This window comes from Megalops cyprinoides, chromosome 2 (genome assembly GCF_013368585.1).
Source record: "Megalops cyprinoides isolate fMegCyp1 chromosome 2, fMegCyp1.pri, whole genome shotgun sequence".
Lineage (NCBI taxonomy): Eukaryota > Metazoa > Chordata > Actinopteri > Elopiformes > Megalopidae > Megalops > Megalops cyprinoides.
In genome coordinates this window covers 68,456,240-68,478,198 of record NC_050584.1, presented here as the reverse complement: position 1 = coordinate 68,478,198, position 21,959 = coordinate 68,456,240, and the positions used below count along the sequence as shown (strand labels likewise).

General features: G+C 41.6%; 2 protein-coding genes across 2 annotated transcripts; one reads left to right on the top strand and one right to left on the bottom strand.

Annotated features, from left to right (window-relative positions):
• Positions 1–3,229: 3,229 nt before the first annotated feature.
• Positions 3,230–10,527, top strand: LOC118772353 (NACHT, LRR and PYD domains-containing protein 12-like). Its single transcript, XM_036520614.1, is given in 8 exon segments — positions 3,230–3,253; positions 4,550–4,814; positions 5,750–7,523; positions 7,675–7,857; positions 8,547–8,720; positions 8,989–9,162; positions 9,367–9,413; positions 9,992–10,527. Coding segments are annotated over 8 exon segments (3,177 nt in total).
• Positions 10,528–11,449: 922 nt separating this feature from the next.
• Positions 11,450–20,300, bottom strand: LOC118772352 (GTPase IMAP family member 9-like). The gene is made up of 3 exons (XM_036520613.1): positions 20,191–20,300; positions 11,962–13,007; positions 11,450–11,455 (listed from the first exon to the last, which is right to left on the bottom strand). Exons 1-3 carry the CDS (start codon positions 20,213–20,215, stop codon positions 11,450–11,452), a joined length of 1,077 nt encoding a protein of 358 aa, XP_036376506.1. The 5' UTR covers positions 20,216–20,300.
• Positions 20,301–21,959: the final 1,659 nt, after the last annotated feature.

Genomic DNA, 21,959 nt, shown 5'->3' with positions numbered 1-21,959 from the left:
ATTCTGGAATGTCCAATTTGTCATCATCGATGTTCGGTCCCGTTGCACAACCCCCACTGTCAATCCGGGAGAGCGTGGACAAGCACGTGCCCTCCTCCGAGACACGGGATGTCAGCCACTGCTTCTTTTTGCCCCGCGGTCCACAAGCTAAGCTAGCACAGAGATGAGTCGGAGGAAGACATTTCATATGCAGCTTTGCGCCTGATCAACCAGCAGGGGTCGCTGTTGCTAATGGGACGTACCCACCCCTATCCCTGGCGGAACGAAGCTAATGTGTTCCGCCTGTGAGCTCCCTGTCACTGTCGGCTCGTGACATGGTCAGGTTGGAACCCGGGCCTACACTCGGAATGAATACTTTTACCGACTGAGCCACTCGGAAGCTGACAATCTCTTTCTTGATAACGCTGAACTCTCATAATAAGCTTAAAAAGCTTTGCAAAGTCCACTTTCATAGCACAGAGAAAAGTCTGTTTGAGGCTGGTTAGTCATCATAGGACCTTATTCATTATAGTGACAAACCAACAGCCTGATCAAACTAACTATTCAACAGTTTTCTTTGCACACTCTGCATACTGTGCAGTGAGTACAGGGGTGGCAGTGTAGCATAGTGGGTAAGACGCGGGACTTGGAACTGAGAGGTTGCCGGTTTGATTCCCCGCTGGAGCACTGCTGCTGTGCCCTTGGGCAAAGTACTTAACCCACAACAGCCTCAGTAAATATCCAGCTGTATAAATGGATAACATTGTTAAAAAAACAAATAAAATCCTGTTGATGTAAATCGCTCTGGATTAAAGGATCTGCTAAATGCCAGTAATGTAATGCTCAGAGACACAGAAACTGCTTGCTAAAGATGTGAACACTCTTCTCAGATGTTAATATTTTGATATGAGGAAGGTCACTATGCTCCTTCCAGTACCAAAATTATGAAATATGTTCAGTAATGCCCTGTATGCCATATGCTCACTTAGATTATATATTCATATCATCCTATGATGGAGGGTAATGTTTTACATTCTATTTACTTATTAGCATGACAGCGATATACTGGAGGGACATAAACCCATTCTGTGGGGTCAGCTGGAAGGTAAAGGATGTGATGGTTGTTGTTGCCATAATGATGAAATCTTTTGGTAAAGAGCCATTCCTCACGATCACACTGGAGATCCTGAAATGTTGTTCAGAGGCTGAAGACAGACCAGGAAAAGAATAAAAAGAGATGCCCTTGGAAAGAGTTAAATAAGCAAAAAAACAGTTCTGAATATCTAGTGTGCATTAAACATGACTGCCATGCCTCCCTAAAAAAAGTAAACTAAAAAAAAAACACTTAAGATATGATGCCCCTAAAACTGTTCACATTTGTCTAACGTGTGGTTGAAGTGATTCATCTCCAACGGTGCATATTTTTTTAAGAGGTCATCAATGTTATTAGAATGTTCTGAACATTCTAACCAGAAAGCCTACCATGTATCCGTGCTTTCAAAGGTCAAAGGCCAACGTAAAAGACTTATCATTCTGAATACAATCCTTCATTTTCTTTTTGATATTTTAATAGAATGTTAATGTGATTGAGAATGATGTGTCTTTGATTTTAGCTTAATATCAACTAAAAATCTGCGAGTCTAAATTTAAACGCCTAAGAAAGTGAAATTATGAAATATTTTTAAAGCCATTGCCATAATTAAAAAGTATGCTATTAAAATATAAATACCAAAAAACAAGGCTGTAAAATAAATTCACTTTTGTAGGAAATGCAATCAGTAACAATGGGCCAGTTGATATTCCAGACATTAAAATGACATCTTTATAAAGGTATGATTTACTAATACTCAGGAAACAAATAAATGAAACCATCATGGTCACGATGGTTGATTCTAGGGAAGGTAATCTGTGGTAACTGGCCAGATCACATTCCATTCTTCACATTAAATATAACATTCAGAGTAACGAGATCCAGTCCCTATCGCGCCTCTGATAGCATCAGTGCCAACTACAGCCAGGGGGTAGAAGAATCAACAAATTTGGCCATTTTTGGACCTGTGTACAGCTGAGTAGCCTACAGTCTGTATAATGTGAAGTGAAGTCAGACCAGTAAGTACCTGTGCACAGGTGAGTACAGTCCATGTAGTATGAAGTGAAGTGGGTGTAGATGAGGAAGGGCGTTTAGGGTCAGTGCTGCAGTTACCTGTGTTACTACTCAATGAAGACATGAGAAAGTCTGATCAAACTGCTGCTAGGTTCACTATAAGCCCAGGCAATAGTAGATATTGTAATTTCACTCCAGGAAATATTGAGCCAACTGCGAAGGCTTCTAAATGATGAGAGAGAATAAGGAGTAAAAATCAGAGTCAGGAGAACCAGCAGATGAGGGGTTCTGAGTCTTTTGGGGTTTGTTATGTTTTTTGTTTATTTTGAGATACTGTGCCATGGTGCAATTGTTTAAATCAGTAATCACATTTTTTCACTCCAAGCCTAATGTTGCAGTTATGATTGCAAGTGCAAGGAGGAAACTAATTGCTATTACACAAAAAACTGGCTGGGTGGCATTCATTTCTCTGTGTTTTGGACAATGTAAGAAAGGGTGAATGTAGAGGGAGTGGGGGCAGAGTGTGGGAGGGGGTAAATGTAGAGGGAGTGGGGGCAGAGTGTGGGAGGGGGTAGATGTAGAGGGAGTGGGGGCAGAATGTGGGAGGGGGTAGATGTAGAGGGAGTGGGGGCAGAGTGTGGGAGGGGGTAGATGTAGAGGGAGTGGGGGCAGAGTGTGGGAGGGGGTAGATGTAGAGGGAGTGGGGGCAGAGTGTGGGAGGGGGTAGATGTAGAGGGAGTGGGGGCAGAGTGTGGGAGGGGGTGAATGTAGAGGGAGTGGGGGCAGAGTGTGGGAGGGGGTGAATGTAGAGGGAGTGGGGGCAGAGTGTGGGAGGGGGTGAATGTAGAGGGAGTGGGGGCAGAGTGTGGGAGGGGGTAGATGTAGAGGGAGTGGGGGCAGAATGTGGGAGGGGGTAGATGTAGAGGGAGTGGGGGCAGAGTGTGGGAGGGGGTTAGGGTTAGGCTCACAACTGGTATGGGATTGCCTTAGTTGTGCTTGTCATGTCAATAGCTAAAATATTCTTTTTGATATTTAGGGGTTTACATTGAAAACACTTCACATTTTCGTTCTCATAACTACATTTCACATTCACTAACATGGATAGAGTGTTCAGAACCTGAACATTCTAACACGTGCGATGCCTTAATGGCCGTGCTACAACAGCCACGGGTACAGACCATCTCTCCAGCAAAGCGCCTGGAGAGACGCCTCAAACTTTACTTTGTAGTTAATATAGAAATACTTTATGTGTACCAAAATAAAATAAAACCACACACAAGAGATAATAATAAGCAGTCTTTTAAAATCACAAAAATAAAACCTGAGATCGGTACGCCAGGATTATGTATTTTAAACAGTTATGTAATAAACGACGGGGACATTTCATTAGTTTGTTACCTTCATTGTATTATGCCTGGGAGTGCTGATTCTTATGGGATCAAAAATCAACAAACTAATCAAAATATCTGATAGCGTATCTGTAGTCACTTGACAATGATCTGACAAAACATCACTCTCTCGGAAATTTTGTTAATTTTGCAGGGGCAAAATTATTATAAATCAAAATTATGAATTGTTTGATAGTTATTGTGGCTAATACAACTGTGTGCGTGTGCATTAACTGTGTGAAATGCTCTCCAATGGCAGATGTTTATATGCATCAAACAGCGTTGAAGGCGGTTTTTAAAACGTGTCTGCGTTTGAACCTAAGGAGCTGACTGAGTGAATATGAACACTGGCACAGCGATGCACCGCACGGACAGAGCAATGAACAGCCGTACGTTAAAACACTAAAAGAGGCTGTAGAAAGGCAAATTAAATATTACAACACCGATCAGCTTAAGAGAATAGCTTTTAGTCAACTGGGTCACAATTCCCTTAATACGGCCAGGATTTTTACTCCTTGAGAAATGCGCAAATGTAGAATCCCCGGCCCTTAGATAATCAGACACCGTGTCCTACCACAAGAGAACTGTAATGGAATTGTCTTTGGATGAAATCCGGGATAAATCTGAAGATATTTCGTAGTCTAGGACAGGGGTCTAAACCTCTAGAAAAGTTTTTTTTTTTTTTTTTTTTTACTATTCTGTCGCCAGTTAGAGACCTTTCCTCTATGCTTTCACACAGTTTCCCAGATGAGTTTTATCAATCCATGAAAGTAAATTCAGAAAACTGAGGGTAACAAAACTTAGGGCAGTGGACTGACTTTCAGTAAGATGCATAAGCGACGTTCTCACGCCATTTTATTTGTATTATTATTTTTGTTGTTGTTTGTTTGTTTCGCGTGCTCCTGTTGCCCCTTCACTAGTGCAGGTTTACATATTACGCAGTATGCCATCGCCCCCCCCATTATTCAAACAAAGATAAACTTCTGCATATGTAACAGGTCCGATCGCGGCTCCTGGCCCGTGCTTACAATTTATAGCGCATTGTCTGAGTTACTCACTCCCTTGTTTTCTGGTTTAGGAGATGGCTGACCTAATACTGAAGACCCTGGAGGAGTTAGAACAGAAAGACTTTAAAAAGTTCAGGCTCTATTTGAATGAAAAAGTGCTGGAAGGATATAAACCCATTCCACGGGGACACCTGGAGGGTAAAGATGTGCCAGACGTTGTTAACATTATGATGAAATCGTATCGCAAAGAGCCGTCCCTCAGGATCACACTGGAGATCCTGAAGAAAATTCAGAGAAATGATCTTGTTAAGAGCCTGCAACAAAATCAGGAAAAGAGTAAGATATCCATAAACACACAAAGATATAAAACACAAACACTTGTTCTCAAAAGTAAATTAAAGAAACATCAAGAAGTGATATGAGTCAAACACTTAAATGTATTTAGACTTGCTAATGCAGTGTATTTGAGTAACAACAAAAAGATGTACACTAACACAGAGCGTCTGAACATGGATATTAAATTATTTGATTTTGGTGCCCATTTTATATTAGTGTTGTTAAATTACTGTAATTTTTTGTGACGTTCTTCCTCTGCATCCTAACACTGTGTTGCTCTCACTCTCTGTAGTCTCTTCATGCACCATGAAGGGGTCAGAGGTCACAGATCCATCTAGGTCACTTGGTGAGCAGACAAATCAGAGACAATCACTGAGTTCATTAAGTCCAGTTGTGGCATGCTGATCAGAGCTGGAAACATAGAGTACCAATCAAAAGTTTGGACACACTTTTCTTTATTTATTTTATTTATCTTCTTTATTTTTAGTATTTTCCATATTTTAGAATAGTAGGATAAAGACATCAAAATTATGAAACAACACAAATGGAATTATGCAGTGACCAAAAAGTGTTATAAACAAATCTTATATTTTAGATTCTTCAAAATAGCCAAAATTTTGAAAAGAAATTCATACATAGGTATCAACTTCACAATTTACATTTGTTTAAGAAACAAATCTCAAGTATTTAAGCATAAGTCTTTAGGTGAAAATGTCTTTGAATGCATGTTTGCCATTAGCTTAATCAGGTACGTCCAAACCTTTGACTGGTACTATACCATAACTCTGAGTTATGAAAAATAACGAACATTCAGAATTAAATGTGTGCCAAAAGCAGTGGGGGTAGACATTGACACGCAAAGTCAATTTCAGTTAAAACACAACTGGCTACACAAATGGATTCTTTTGAAAAACACACATTTCTGTTTCCTTCAGATGCCACATTGAAATCCATCCTGGTGAAGAAATACAGATACATATATGAGGGTTTGGCTGAACAAGGAAATACTTCAGCTTTTGATAAGATCTACACAGAGCTCTACATCACAGAGGGTGGAAGTGGTCTGGTAAATAATCAACATGAGGTCAGACAGATTGAGACAGCATCCAAGAAACCAGCCCAAGAGACTGATATCAAAAGCAATGACATCTTTAAACCCTTACCTGGACAAGACAAACAGATCAGAGCTGTGCTGACAAAGGGAATTGCTGGTGTTGGAAAAACTGTCTCTGTGCAGAAGTTCATTCTTGACTGGGCAGAAGGAAAAGCCAATCAGGATATTCATTTCATATTTCCTATACCTTTCCGAGAACTGAATGCAATCAAGATTAAAAAATGCAGACTGGGAGAGTTACTTCACAAACTCTTCCCAAAAATCAAAGAGTCTGAATTTGTATCCATTGAGTGTAATAATTACAAAGTTGTGTTCATCTTTGATGGTCTGGATGAGTGTCGACTTCCCTTAGATTTCCAGAACAATAAAATCTGGTATGATGTCACAGAACCAACATCAGTGGACGTGCTGCTGACAAACCTCATTAAGGGGAATCTGCTTCCCTCTGCTCTCCTCTGGATCACCACCCGACCAGCAGCAGCCAATCAGATCCCTCCTGAGTGTATCCAGCGGGTGACAGAGGTACGAGGATTTAATGATCCACAGAAGGAGGAATACTTCATGAAGAGATTCAGTGATCAGAACCTGGCCAGCAGAATTATCACACACATAAAGTCATCAAGGAGCCTCTACATCATGTGTCACATACCAGTCTTCTGTTGGATTGCAGCCACTGTTCTTGAGAGAATAATGAGGCAGTCAGACAGCGGAGAAATCCCTACAACTCTGACACAATTGTACACAAACTTTCTTCTCCTTCAGGCAAACACGAAGAAAGAGCATGATCCTAAAAAAGGTCAGGCAAATTCTGTTCTGAACAACAAGTCCCCCATTCTGAAACTGGGGAAGCTGGCTTTTGAGCAGCTGGAAAAGGGAAATCTCATCTTCTATGAGGAAGACCTGAGAGAGAGTGGCATTGATGTCACTGAGATTTCAGTGTACTCTGGGGTGTGCACCGAATTCTTTAAACAAGAGTCTGACGTACTACAACAGAAAGTGTACTCCTTCATGCATCTGAGCATTCAGGAGTATCTTGCTGCTCTGTATGTGTTTGTGTCATACAGAAACGGCAACAGAAATCTACTTGACCAAACCCTCATTGGTAAATTAAGTAGATTCATCTCCTTCTCAAACTTAGCTGTGCTGCTCAAAACTGCAGTGGACAGGGCCTTAGAGAGTGAGAATGGACACCTGGACCTTTTCCTCCGCTTCCTTCTTGGCCTCTCCCTGGACTCCAATCAGACTCTCTTACGAGGCCTACTGGCACAGACAGGAAGCAGCTCACAGAGCATTGAGGAAACAGTCCAGTATGTTAAAGAGAAGATCAGGGAGAACCCGTCTCCAGAGAGGACCATCAATCTGTTCCACTGTCTGAATGAACTGAATGACCATTCTCTAGTGGAGGAGATCCAAAGATACTTGAGCTCAGGAAGTCATTCAATGGAAGAGCTCAAACTGGAACAGCTTTCTGCTCTGGCCTTTGTGTTGCTGATGTCAGAGAAGGAACTGGATGTGTTTGACTTGAAGAAATACAAGCGATCAGAAGAAGGTCTTCTGAGGCTGCTGCAAGTTCTCAAGGTTTCCAGAAGAGCTCTGTGAGTTCTGTCATACTTTGGTGTAGCACTGAAAATTAGTCACAAACAAACCACAATGCTTCAAAAGACAAGTCAAAAAATTACAATATCCAAGTAGGCCAATGAAGGGTGTTGTGTGGAATTATCTGATATGACATGATTTCCTTTCTAGGCTGAACAGCTGTAACCTCAGTAATGAATGCTGTGAAGCTCTGGCCTCAGCTATCAGCTCAAACTCCTCCAGTCTGAGAGAGCTGGACCTGAGTGACAATGAGCTGCAGGATTCAGGAGTGGAGCTGCTCTCTGCTGGACTGGGGAATCCACACTGTAAACTGAGACACTGAGGTCAGTTCAGGTATTTGAATTACAGTCTAGAGAGATTCGTTATGTTTAGTGATTCAGTAAACACAGCAACTGTATTAGAAGTGATATACCCTTCATCCAATTTGACAACATTTTGTGGACAACAGCTATAACATTACCAACAAATACCAATAATGCAATGTCATGTAACATGAAAGAAACAGCAAATAAATTTAATATGGCTAGTTCTTAATTTTACCTGTGTCAGTGAAATAATCAATTAAAATGTAACTTAGATCCGAGGTTTTGATTTAATTAAAAGATTTAATAGATTTATTTTACCATATGGTAGTAGTCCTTGCAGATCAATGAAGGTGTTATTGCCCATTTGCTCCAAAGAGTTAAAAGTTAACAAAATATGTACCATGTGCCATAACTGTCAAATAATTTATAACATCTGTGTCCCTACACCAGGTATGTGACAGATCAAGAAGAGTAAGACAGGTTTATTTTTCTCTCATTGCTCCCATTTGCAGAGAGAGGACAGGGTGGCCTCTATCTGGGTGGGCTTATCTGATTCTCTGAGCCTGATATCAGCCCATCCAGATAATATAAAGTTATTCCAGTTCTGATGTCAATGAACACAACCAGTCACACCTGAAGGGTTGTGAATATTTCTGACGGCAGAGCCAGGGGGCTGGGGGGTGGGTGAATTCTGATATGACATGAATTCCTTTCCAGGCTGAACAGCTGTAACCTCAGTAAGGAATGCTGTGAAGCTCTGGCCTCAGCTATCAGCTCAAACTCCTCCAGTCTGAGAGAGCTGGACCTGAGTGACAATGAGCTGCAGGATTCAGGAGTGGAGCTGCTCTCTGCTGGACTGGGGAATCAACACTGTAAACTGGAGACACTGAGGTCAGCTCCTATCAGGGGCTTGATAAGGAGGTTAAAATGATGTAAAAGGCACATACATTCATTTAATGATTTAATACCCTAAAAATAGGATTTTCATATCTGTTCCAATGTGTTTCAGGGGTAATCATGAAATCACTGACAGTACAGTTTGCCTGATAATTCACTATTTAGCAACACAATTATAAAATGGTAAAAGCAATCACTTCTCACCAAACCAAATTGTGTTCAGCGCTGGGAGAGTGAAGAGCTTTTCTCCTTCTTTCTGCAGGCTGTCACTGTGTCAAGTCACAGAGAGAGGCTGTGTTTCTCTGGCTTTGGCTCTGCATAAAAACCCCTCACACTTGAGACAGATTGACCTGAGCTACAATCACCCAGGAGACTCAGGAGTGAGAGCGCTCTCTGCTGGACTGAAGGATCCCAACTGCAAACTGCAGAAACTGGGGTGGGTTCTAAAATTGAACTGATAAAAATAAAAGGTATGAGATAATTTTCAGGTGAGATAGACATGATGTCACAGTGAGAACAGGAAAGTGCTGACAGTGTGTGGAGCTCTCCCATTGTCACAGGGCTCTGAGTTTCCACACTGCACTTCATAGACAGGCTGTGTGTCACTCAATCACTGTCTGTTTCTCTGGTTTCCCTGCAGTGTGGACCATGGTGGTGAGTGCAGGATCAAACCAGCACCGAGGAAATGTAAGTTTTTATTTTCAGTCACTCATAAAATGTAACTACAATGAGGAGAGTTTATGCCTGATGTAAAGATCTCTTCCAGTGTAACACCATATGTAGAGACTGATGCAGTCTAACCGCAGTAAACATCAATGTTAACATATAACACTTATACATTTTACCTTTGTTGTTCTTATGCAACTTTTTTTTAAATTTCAGCAAACACTAATGTCAATCTTATGGAAGAACTGAAATAAACTGAAAATGTGTGTGCCTCGTATGCCTCAATTTGTTTCTCAGTATTGAGGACAAAGAACATGTGGCCGAGGGTTGCAGCAGAATTACTGAGGATTGTACACCACACTTTAACAGTTTCAATATACAGTTTAAGTCCAGTTTTACTGTTTTACTGTTTTACTATTTACTGCCAGATCATTAATATTTATTTTATTCATACCAGAGTATCAGTTTCCAGAATGTTTCCTATATTATACTGTCTCCTTATTGTATGTATGTGTGTGTATGTGTGTGCGTGTGTGTGTATGTGTGTGTGTGTGTGCGCGTGTGTGTGTGTGTGTGTGTTCCCTCCCTCCGATCTGCAGATGCCTGCCAGCTCACACTGGACCCCAACACAGCACACAGAAACCTGTCTCTGTCTGAGGGGAACAGGAAGGCGAAATGGGAGATAAAGGAGCAGCCATATCCTGATCATCCAGAGAGGTTTGATAAGTGGAACCAGGTGCTGTGCAGAGAGGGTCTGACTGGACGCTGCTACTGGGAGGTTCAGCAGATTAATATGTTGACTGACATTGGGGTGGCATACAAAGGAATCACAAGGAAAGGAGACAGTGACGACAGTTGCCTTGGACACAATGACAAGTCCTGGTGTTTGTTCTCCTTCCTGGACAATTACTATGTCAGGCACAATAAACAGGACACTCCGGTACCCCACCACCCCTCCCACTCCCACAGAGTAGGAGTGTATCTGGACTGGCCGGCCGGCACTCTGTCCTTCTACAGCATCTCCTCTGACACACTGACCCTCCTGCACACATTCCACACCACATTCACCGAGCCCCTCTACCCTGGGTTTGGAGTTGGTTCTGGTTCCACAGTGTCCCTGTGCCAGCTGGTTTAGACTCCTGTGTCCTGGAGGAACACCTGTCTCCTCAGTGAGTTAGAGAGGGGAAGAGTTAGAGGTCACCCAGGAAAAGTGTGTCTGGACACACTGAATAATATTCATAACTTCCCTTTATGAGGCTTCAGAAAATATGTTTTTTGTTCTTATCTTTCTCTTTCTCCATGTCCAACCACTACACACCGAAAAAAACATGGAAATTCTCTGATTATATATGGTAGGTACTGCCATGTTTGTTACATGAAAAAACAATTATGGGATGTAGAGACATGTCCATCTGTGTAATAGTGAATTATTCATATATTCATACATTGTTCCATTCAAGGGCAGCCATTTGTCAGGCTCCAAGACATTAAACCCAATGAAAGTGTATCGTTGGACATAATAAACATTTAAATTTAACTCTTCTTCAGAAACCATTTATTCTGCTGTTCCTCTGTTTAATGTCTAACCTGTACAAACTAAAAGACATTGAAATTATGTGATTAATTTTAAAGGAAAAATATAGACAATTTTTCTTAGGTCACTGTCACAATCCACTGCCTTGTTCAATATTACACTCTGCATTACTTAAAACACTCCTTTTTAATAATAGATTAATAATATTTAATAATATCTCATTACGGTAATGAAGCCATATCTGAGTCATCTTAAGTTAGTCCTTCTCAGAGTGAATGCTGAATTTTGCTGTTGGCTTAGCTGGAAGTGAGTACAGATGTCTTGAGAGATGGTATTGCTGAATATGCTCACAAAGTCAAGTGCGTATTGATTTCATGTAAAATAAACACCATGTACTTAAAACCTATAGGGCAGTCAGGTTGAGATGGCCAAACATAATCACAAAAGCAGCTACAGGAAGTGGTGGCATCTCTTTGAGAAGCTGCATACAATTACAGAAGTTAAAACAATTGCTGGAGTATCTTCATGTCTGTGCCAGGCCAGATACACAAAGGTATGTGCAAATCCAACAGGAATCCTATGAAATCTGTTCACCTTCATTAGACGGATCATTAGTATTGTACTACTTATTTTCTTCCGGAGTAAATAAAATGTAACGATGCATGTGCAGTACAAAAGCCCCACTTACACCTGTGATAATGTGTTCTGCCATTGACTCAGAGACTTTGATTGCAATATTAGGATTAGAAACAATTTCTTGGAAGCAAGCTGAGATTTTATGTTAGACAGCACACCTCTTCAGAGGACCCCAAAATGTCATTAGTCCCAAGGATCCAGTTAAGATTAATTCACCCATGTCTGTAGACATGTAAAAGCAATGTTCTGTCTTTGATAGTATACGATTGATTATGTAATCATTGACTAAGGGAGTCTGAGAGTGGATGTGATGAGTTTTCAGGGATCATTTCTTTTGCTTTATTTTAATGCGTTCCATTTGTCCACTCCATCACGCATTAGTTCATCAGAGTCTCTCACCTTCTCCAGATCCCCATCCTTTCCTGCTTTGTGTTTTATTTGTCTCGTACCTTCTGCCACCTGTTTCCCGATTGAAACCACCGCCTCTCTGGACCTGACAGCTGCGTCTTGCGGCCCGTCTGCGCACTCAGCGGCTCTCCCTCCTACAGCTCCCCCTCCCACTGCCCCGACTGCAACGCTAAATGCTGCTGCCCCTGCGGTCATTACACTACAGGGTACTACTGCGCTTATTATGGGTATGAGAGCTATTCCAAATCCCGTTCCAATCAATGCACCAAGGAGCACCCCAACTGTAACGCCCACTGCTACGTTTAAGACCTTCTTAACAAACGCTTCTGTTGCCTCCTTTCTGGCTGCAGCCAGCTCAGCTTCACGGCCCGCTACTGAGCCGTATTTCTCCATCACGATCCTCTCCTGCTCCTGTCTGATGGCTTTAGCTGCCTCAGCATACATCTCGTTAGTGTAGCAGCTGTGTCCGTTCCTCTCCAGCATGGCCTCCACCTTCTGCATGAGCTCGGCGACCTGAGAGCGATCGCTCCTCTCTTGGTTGTTGAAGACATGATATCTTCCTCCACATTTCTGAACAAGCGCCTTCAGGTGCTCGTTGTCCTTGATGAAGTGCTCTACGGGTTTATTCCGGAGACTGTCACCTCTTGTGAACAGGACGATGGTGAACTTCAGGGCTTCCTCCCCAAACTGCTTTTCAATTTTCCTCACAGTTCCCATGTCCTCCTCTGTGTATCTGTCTACTTTTTGCACCAGCAGGAAGGCATGTGGACCTGGGGCCGAGAGAGAGATGCACCTCACAATCTCTCTCTTTATCTCCTCCTCAGAGAGCTCTGTGTCAAAGAATCCAGGGGTGTCAATGATAGTGTAAGCTTTTCCATTCATTGCTCTCGACACACTCTCACATCTTCGTGTCACTGAGGTGCTGCAGAAATCCTCGTTAAATATTTCTCCTCCCAGGATGGTGTTTCCTGTGCTGCTCTTCCCATTTCCTGTTTTCCCCAGTAGTACGATCCTCCTTTCTGCGGGACAAGAAGAGTCTGCCAACAAGACAGAGTTACCGACATTGAAATACAAGTCATTGAATTACAAGTATGCAACTAGAAAGGAAAGATTGAGGATTAACTAAAGTTGGGTTTAAAAAGGTCTAGCTTGGTAGTAGCTAGTAGTTATGAGCTTTGCTGGAGATGGTCTGTCATTGTGACATAAGCTGCATATGTTAGAATGTTCACATTCTGAACATTCTATCCATATTAGCCAATGACAAATTTTTCAATGTAAAATACTAAATATCTCAAAAAAATGTAGGTATTGGGACAAAAAGCACAAGCAAGGCAATCCCATCCTGGCTGAAGGTATTCTCCAAGTTTTATAAGTGTAGCTGAAAAGCTAATAGAGTAATTATTTATAAAGAATCACATGGAATAAGAAGAAATAATACAAAGAACAGTAAGCTGCCCTTTTTCATTTCATTACATTGCAAGCATTTAGCAGACGCTCTTACAAAGATTGACTTCCATCACAATACAACATAAATGTATCCATTCAATTTAAACAAGTAACAGTTTCAGACCAGCTTCACAACACTCCCAGACCAGTGACTGTGAGCATAACACTATTCAAGGCCTGCCACAAGTTGACAAAAGGCAAGCATACTGTGATACCACAGTCCAGAGAACGCAAATTCATAACACGGCATAAGATAAGATAAGACTTTATTGATCTCGAAGGAAATTATTGTGCCAGAGATTGCTCACATTACAGTAGCAAGAAACAATGGAAATAAAAAATATAGTAGGCAAAAAATAAAATACAAGAGGGTAAAAAGAATCTATAAATAAGAATGAAGTAGTCAATGCAGAATGAAATATTCAGCAGCAGGTAAGGTGCACGTTCGGATATAAAGTATTGCACCACCATTTTTAACACTCATAATACTACACACATAATTAACATCAAATGCAAGAAGTATCAGGTGTTAGTGGGCGGGGACAGAAGTGGAAGCGAGATGCTCCACCAGATGGCACTGTAGACACCACCTGAGCTGGGAGGCAGCTGAAATTTCTCACAGCTGAACTGATTCCCTTCATCAGTTCTCCGTTGAAGTGCTGCAGCTGTTCATAGTTGATTTCACTGTGATGTGCGCATGCTTGGTGAACTTTTTTATTCCTTCTTTACAATTTGGCTGTCCAATAAATTCGATATTGGGTTCAATCAGTGTTAAATATGTCTACCATGAACAAAGACATGGATATTCACAATTATTCCACAGGGGTGTAGTGCACTGTAAGTTCCTGTCAGATACTGTATGTGGAGTGTTCATTAAGCCACAAAACCAAGATACTTTTCCAAAAGTATATAGTGTAATATTTACATGTATTTGCCATTTAAAGCTTTTCAGATGTTGAGGAGCATTAGAGCACTGCCAGGTAATACACAATATCTTATCCATTTTTGGTGAAGTGTCATCATTGGTCTTATTCAACTGCTGTGTCTTCCTACCACGGTCTAAACAGAGCCAAGATGAAGGTCTGCAAGGTTGCTTCTGTCAAACATACCCTCAGGAGTGTTTTGAGAAATATGAGTAATTCATTTTGTATGAATTCCAGACGGGTTTGTGTAGTTAATGTTTTACTGTCTCATCAACATGATCTCAGAAACAAAAATATCTTCAATCACCTTTCACAGGCAATTAATATCAGAACAACTGTGACAAAGGTTGAGCTGTTATTTTCAAATCAGTTATTAAATTGTCAACGACATTTATGAATACAAATCCGTATTAAACTAGGATGATCATACGTCCTCTTTTTCCCAGATATGTCCTCGTTTTGGGACCTAAAACATGCATCTCTAAACGAGGACATGTCCGGGAAAAAGGACGTATGGTCACCCTAATTAAACTGAAAGATGAAGAAACCTGCATCTTCAGTGCATGTCTTTCTTTGATTGGCCATCACCTGCATCTTCAGCCTGGTCTGCATGGTGTGAATCTTGCTTTACTCCTTTCACAGTCTCTGGTCCTGAGTCTGGAGCTGCCTCATGTCCTCCTCCTGTTAATTGTCCTGCTATTTGCTGCACTTTTCTCTTTATGGATGCAGCTGCCCTCCAGACTGGACCCCCAGGAAGCTCATTTAACTCACCGTGATGCTTGTGCAACATCTCTACTTTCTCCAAGAGCTCCTTTACCTGGGTGTCACTGGTGTTATTGTTGGCAAAAACATGATACCTGTTCCCACATTGCTTAAGCAGCTGCTGCAGATTTGTGTCCTGTGAGATGAAGTCTTTGATATTTTTCTTCTTCAGCTTGTCTCCGTGAGTGAAGAGAACCATGGTGTGTTCATTCTCCCTCTGGCCAAACAGCTCCTGCAGAGTCTTTACCGCTGTCTTCTCTTGCTGTGTCAATCGGCCCAGCTGTATGACCAGGAGGAAAGCGTGGGGTCCAGGCTTACAGAGATCTACAGATTTCTTCACCTCTCTTTTCCATTCTTCATCTGAGAGGTCAGCGTTGAATAAGCCCGGCGTATCGACCACAGTGACTCTTCTCCCAAACACCTCCCCTTCTCCACTCTGACTGCTCAGTGTCAGAGAAGTGAAACTGACCCCAGACTCAAACACCTCTCTGCCCAGGATGGTGTTTCCTGCTGCACTCTTCCCAACTCCACTCAGGCCAGTAAGTATCATTTTCAGGGTAGATGCTCCCCCAAGCTCTGCAAGCAAGCCAAGGATATGCATGTCTTAAACAGATCTAATAATGTTTAGAATCGGCTTCCCATCACATTCCATACAGTTGTCATAGTCAACCTATTATCAGGGGAACGTGCAAGTTAATTCCTGAAAAACGGGATTCCACAACACATACTTTATGTCCTTGATGTTTCTAAAAGTTTTATATATATTATATGAAAGGATATTTTAGGGAAATAAAAACATGGATTATGAAGAAACTCTTCAGTATCAAAAGAAACCTATGACAAGGGCACTTTAGACAGAAAAAAAGCTTAATTTCTTAAATTATGGACGTCTGCTCATAGTCGGTGCTGCATAACTGCAAGTAAATGCTTGTTATGTGTTTATCAGTGGATTTTTAAAGTGGACTGGCCCATTTAAAACTGAAAGGGTACCTAGCTGATAGCTCATGGTCCTGTTTTTTCACTGTTTCTTACTTCTGGGAAATGAAGTTCAATACAGATGCTGTGTGTCTCATCAGGAGGCAGTGGGTTAAAATTTGAATGATAGGATGAAGGTTATCTGCTGAGCAAGTCAGTAATATTACACAGAGAGACACCACTGAGATCTGTAAGGAGGCATCAGGACATATATAAAGAGCTCAAGCATAGCATTTATAATTCAACACTTTATTTAGTCTTTGTGATATTATTTACATACAGAACATGCAACAGTTACTTAACATTTCCTTGAAATCTTCCATTATAAGGATCTTCATTCTACTCACTACTCAGGCAAAATTAAAAAAGGGGAAATTCTGTGTGTCAATCCAATCTGAAAGCTGTGTTGAGATAGTATTAAAACATTAAAATTGAGATGAATGGCATATGTAAATGTACTTATGGTGATGTACTGTGACCCTGCCACACTTCACTGAATACGGCACTTCGTGATCGCAGCTTTAATCCCGACACCTGCCCCTCCTCCTGTAACTGCTCCAATTCCTGCTCCTATTGCTGCTCCGACCGCAATCCCCACGGGTCCACCGAGTACTCCTACTGCTGCTCCTACTCCTGCTCCTCCCGCTAATCCTCCTGCTAAGCCTCCTGCTCCCAGTGCAACCAGCCAATCCTTTATGAAAGTGTTGTTTTTTTCTGCCTCTGCCTGCAATTCTTCCTCCGTTGCTGCTATGAGCTCTTTTATCTTCTCCTGCAGTTCTGCCCCGCTGTATTCAGCATTCAGTTCTTCCATCCTCTTTAGAAACTCTTCCTCTTTCCTTTTCCTGATCCTCTCCTTCTCTTTCTGGATGGCCTCCTCTGCCTTTGGGAACATGTCGTTGGTGTAGAAGCCTTGATTCTTGGCAACCAGCTCATCTATTTGCGTCAGAAGTGTCCGGGCTTGATTGTTGAATCCTTTGACCTCATTGTTGAAGGCCATGTATCTTTTCCCACATTTATCCACAATATCTTTGAGGTCTTTGCCAGATTTGCCTACAAAGTCACTTAAAGTTTTGTTTTTTAGCTGCTCTCCATGTGTGAAAACCACTATTGAGTGCTTCAGAGCGTTCTCACCTATGGTGAGCTTGATCACCTCCAAAGTGTCTTTCTCCTCTTGTGTGAATCGTCCCAGCTGAAGCACGATTAAGATTGCATGTGGTCCAGGGGCCATAAGGCAGATGGATTTTAAGATGTCCTTCATAATGTCCTCATTACTAAGTTTTGTGTCAAACATTCCTGGGGTGTCGATTACCGAAATGCGCCTGCCGTTGACATCCTCTGTCTTTTTCTTACATTTTTCTGTCACTGAGGAGGAGGAGACCTCAGACTGAAACACATCTTTCCCCAGGATGGTGTTTCCTGTTGCACTCTTCCCAACTCCAGTCTTTCCAACCAGCAGAATCCGAAGCTCACTGGTTTTTGTCTGGATTTTTCGTCCTGGCAAAGAACAAGTAAACTCCTGTTACTTTTGTGCTGATTGGTCAATTCCATGCATGTCTTGAGCAAAAACAGACAAACCATGACTATTGTCCTTCCTTTAAAGTTCACGTCTCCTGCAGAGGCAAAAGCAGGTCTCTTCTCTCAAAGGTCTTTGATCCATTTACATTAGCATCACATCAAAAACGTACTTTTTCTTAGAAATGTTCCCGTGTTTGCTCCTATGTTTTAGCAGACATGCAGAAGTAAACTTTATGTGCATCGTATTTCCCACATAGCATTGCCATATGGGCAGCAGTGTAGCATAGTGGTTAAGGAGCAGGACTCGTTGCCGGTTTGATCCCCGTTGGGACACTGCTGCTGTACCCTTGGGCAAGGTACTTAACCCACAATTGCTTCAGCTGTATAAATGGATAACATTGTAAAAAAACTGTAACCTATGTAAGTCGCTTTGGATAAAAGCGTCTGCCAAATGAATAAATGTAAATATCCAAAGGCATTCATACCCTGACACTACATAACATTTTGCAATGTTTCATGAGAAATTCTGAGAAGACAGATGAACTGCAAGAGGTCAGTCTGGCCTGTCTCATTTCCTCTGAACACTGAATCGTGACAGGCCCGAGTAGGATAGAATAATAGAATAAAACCATATACAAAGTGGAGGTGACATTAAGTAGCTCCCAGCTCAGGTGGTCACAGATTCACTAGCTATTTTTGATGCAAAGGATTTTTTAAAAAGAACAACCCTGTCAAAGTTTCTTTACATGGAACCTGCCACTGACCTCCTGGCATGATTCACTGCCATGGCCAAATGAAACTAAGATTATACCTAGCAACAGAAAAATAGCTGACAAGTGGGTAATTAGCTAGGGAGCTGTAATTATCAGTTCTGAGCAGGGGTACCACTGTAGTCAGGCCTGGTGTAAGCCTGGAAAGGGACGTTACTCCCAATTCAATCATATCAACTTGCAGAAGCTAGTTTTGAAAAAGAACTAGCTTTTTTCATTAAGATGATGAGATTGTTAACCTTGTTTTTGATCAAGTCTTTCCCTTGAAAAAAATGGTGATTGATGATCTTACAGAGAGAGATGATCATATGACCTCTGAAAGAAGGACATACACTACGAAGAAGGACATATACTACTAGTAGTAATATAAGAATTATTTTACTTTTGGTGTAAGTACTTGGATTAGATTGTACATCACACATCATGTGTTTTTAAAGATTGACTGTTTTTACTTAACCCTCCCCATGCTATCAAATGAAATTACATAGCTAATACATGGTCAAGTTACACATTGTTACATGTAATTATATAAAGAGTAGCTTTCACAGTAAAAATAACCCAGAATAACATTAGCTAACAAGGAAACGTCATTTTCTAATTCACATTTTTCTTGAATTTTCACCAGGTCATAGGGAATAGGTTAGTGAAATTTTATTTCATGAGTATTATTATTGTTGATGTTGTTATTATTATTATTATTATTATTATTATTATTATTGATTGTATTGTTTATCGTAGCCTAGCGCATAATGACATCTTTGCTGTTCTTTTTCCCCTGCCTTCCCCTCTCACCAACCGGCTCACACAGGTTTACCAGCAGGAATGTGAACCTCACAGCAAACAGGTTTTTCCATCTGTTGGCTGTGACACACAACCAGAGGATTTCCATGTCCACTGTTATGCATTAATACTGAATGAGAATAACTACAAACAAAATTATCTGTAAAATAAGGCCTTAATATCTGATTTTTCCATTAAGACCTCAGTGACAGAGTAATCATTATATAGTTTCAGTAAACTTCACGTTCATTTTATTTCTGACCCAATAAACCTTATAAACAACGGCTTTCAAGTATAAAGCTTGTTCAACCTGTAAATTAAGCTGTTTTCATGTTTTACTCTGGGTTTTCATCCCGTAAACCCTGGAGCTCTTCCTGGATGCTTCATTTTGCATTCAGTCTGCCAAACATCAGACCATTTCATCCGCCAAAACATCTGTGTACAGCATCTGTCGTACTACATTACTTCTACACATCTATGACCCCAGCAACGGAGAACAGAACTGCATTAGAGTGAGCCTCAACAAGAGTGATAACACCGTGCTGATGAAAAACTTTTGGGAAAAATGCAATAATGTTGTGAGATCCTGGTACAGTTTTGTTGTGTTACGCTGAGTGTAGCTCAGTGTGTGCGTTTACCGAGCTTTAAAGGCAGACACGTGAGGAATGTGAGACACTGGTGTCCCGGCAGAGGCGTTAGGACAGAGCTCTTGCTTTGCAGTTCAGGAGCAGACTCTCCTGTTCAGCTTGTTCCTGAAAGGCACAGGGCGTGGTGGGCCGGGCGGGGTCCGGGTGCACGGAACAGCATATAACCACTTACCGATATAACATCCTACAAAGTGTTTTGATGTCAAATTTAGTAATCAAATTTAGTCATTTCATGAAACCACAAAAGTAGTTTGGATCCCATAAACATAAATACTCCCTGCCTTACCCAATATATTCATGCATGTTTTTTTTTTCAAGGAATGATTTAATACACTTCAACATTGCTGTTGGTTTACTTTATGAAGAGGCGCTGAAATGAACTTAAGGAAAAAGTGAGCTTACCTGGGCGTGGAAGATTCTTGATCATGTTTGCGCTGCCTGAGGAGAATCAGCTGAAATGGATGTGTGGCTCTTTGCAGAGGTGAGTGTTGTGTACATATGTAGTGGTGCTGCCCGTGGCCAGGTGTGAGAATGTCTAGCTGAGCATTACATTTCTGTATGTGACTCATACATCCGACACTCCCACAGTCACAGGGGGGTGGGGGGTGTGCAGGAGTCAGTCTATCCTTAATGAAAATTTTAGAAACTTTTTTTTCGCATTTAGTTGTCACAGAGCGGTGGACCTGTTTGGATTTTATGTAAATGTGATTTAATTCAAACTTTTAACATTTATTCATTTGGCATAAGGCTGTCAGGGATCAGCTACACTGTTCGGTAATGAAGCAAACTAGTGAAATAAACCCATGTGATACGACGATGCAAAACTTGAAAAAGGTTTAAAGTGCAGAAAATTCAACAACGAGTAAAATGTTATGGACAAACATAAGTGTCACATATAATACAATAATAAAGGAGAAATAAAATAATCAAAACCTCTCTGCTGCAGGTCTGCTACTCTTGCCTTGGCAAATCAGTAACTCAGTTCTCCAAAAGCACAGAACAGAAAAGGACACATTTCGACCCCTGGCTGATCTTCAGGGGCACCGTCTGGATGTCACTGTAGCTGCCCAATATACAGGTGATACACCGAAGCGATTACTCGATCAGAGATGGACTGGCCACGCTGCCAAAGTATCTGCCATTTTAAAATGGTTTGACAGCATTTTTGAGTTGCTCAATGTAATCAAATGGCACAGATATCAGAACTGAAGCGGCTGGCTTAATCAAAGCAATAACAGAGCCGAACTTCAAGTTTACAGCCAGCATGGTTCACAAAATGTTGGGGTTCCTAGATCCTCCAAACAAGCTGCTTCAGGCCACAGAAACAGACCTGCACACTGGCGTGAAAGTCATTTGGAGTGCCTATGAATGTGCTGAAAAGTTGCGAAACGACACTGAATTTGAGGAACTATGGAGACAAAGCATAGATGCTGAGACGCTGGTACCTCATGAGCAAAGAATGGTTGTGTGCAACAGCATGTAGTTAAAGGCACGGTTGGCCAACATGATTAGTGGAATAAGCGGGAGCGCAAAATTCTATTCTATTCCATGTTGCTTTTTTTTTCCTTGTTTTTATTTGAGCTTTTTTATGGTTGTTTATTTAAATGTTTTTACGGCTTCATCCACCTTCTAGACATTTACTCAGTATTGACAAAATTGCCCATCCAAAACGAATACACGTTTCTGTCAGTTATTGCAAAGCTTACCTGTGTACTGGGGACCCTCATATAAGCCGGTTATTGGGTGGGTTGTATCAGATTCTTAAGGTGCAAGTCCATACGTGGCATAGTCTGGCAATCACTAGCAATCTGAATGTTGTATTCATGCCACCTACTCAGAGACCAAGGCCACATGTGCAGTAGCTCCAGGAAGCCAAAACCTTCTGGATGTGGAAAAGGTAAAACCACAGCTGGATTTATCAAAGACAGGGTTAGTGGAATCGGAGTTTGCTGTGGCTCGCAAGTTTCTACAAGCCAAAACTACTGGCACTGTCAGTACTCCGGCCCCCTAGCTGTTGTTTTGGTGTTCTCCCTGTCTGTCTATGTGGTCCATGTGCTTTTGTTTACTGTTTTCCTTGTGTTCCGGCCCTGCCCTGTCTCTGCCCCCCTGATTTCCTGCTCGCCTCCACCTGCCTGCCTGCCCACCTGCATCCCATCTCCTCATCAGCCCAG

Bases quoted from the DNA above. Each gene is read 5' to 3' on its own strand.
- LOC118772352 (XM_036520613.1), bottom strand. From the start codon at position 20,215: ATGATCAAGAATCTTCCACGCCCAG. The intron at 13,008-20,190 runs GTAAGCTCACTT...TCTTGTTGGCAG, and splicing joins CAAGAATCTTCCACGCCCAG to ACTCTTCTTGTCCCGCAGAA.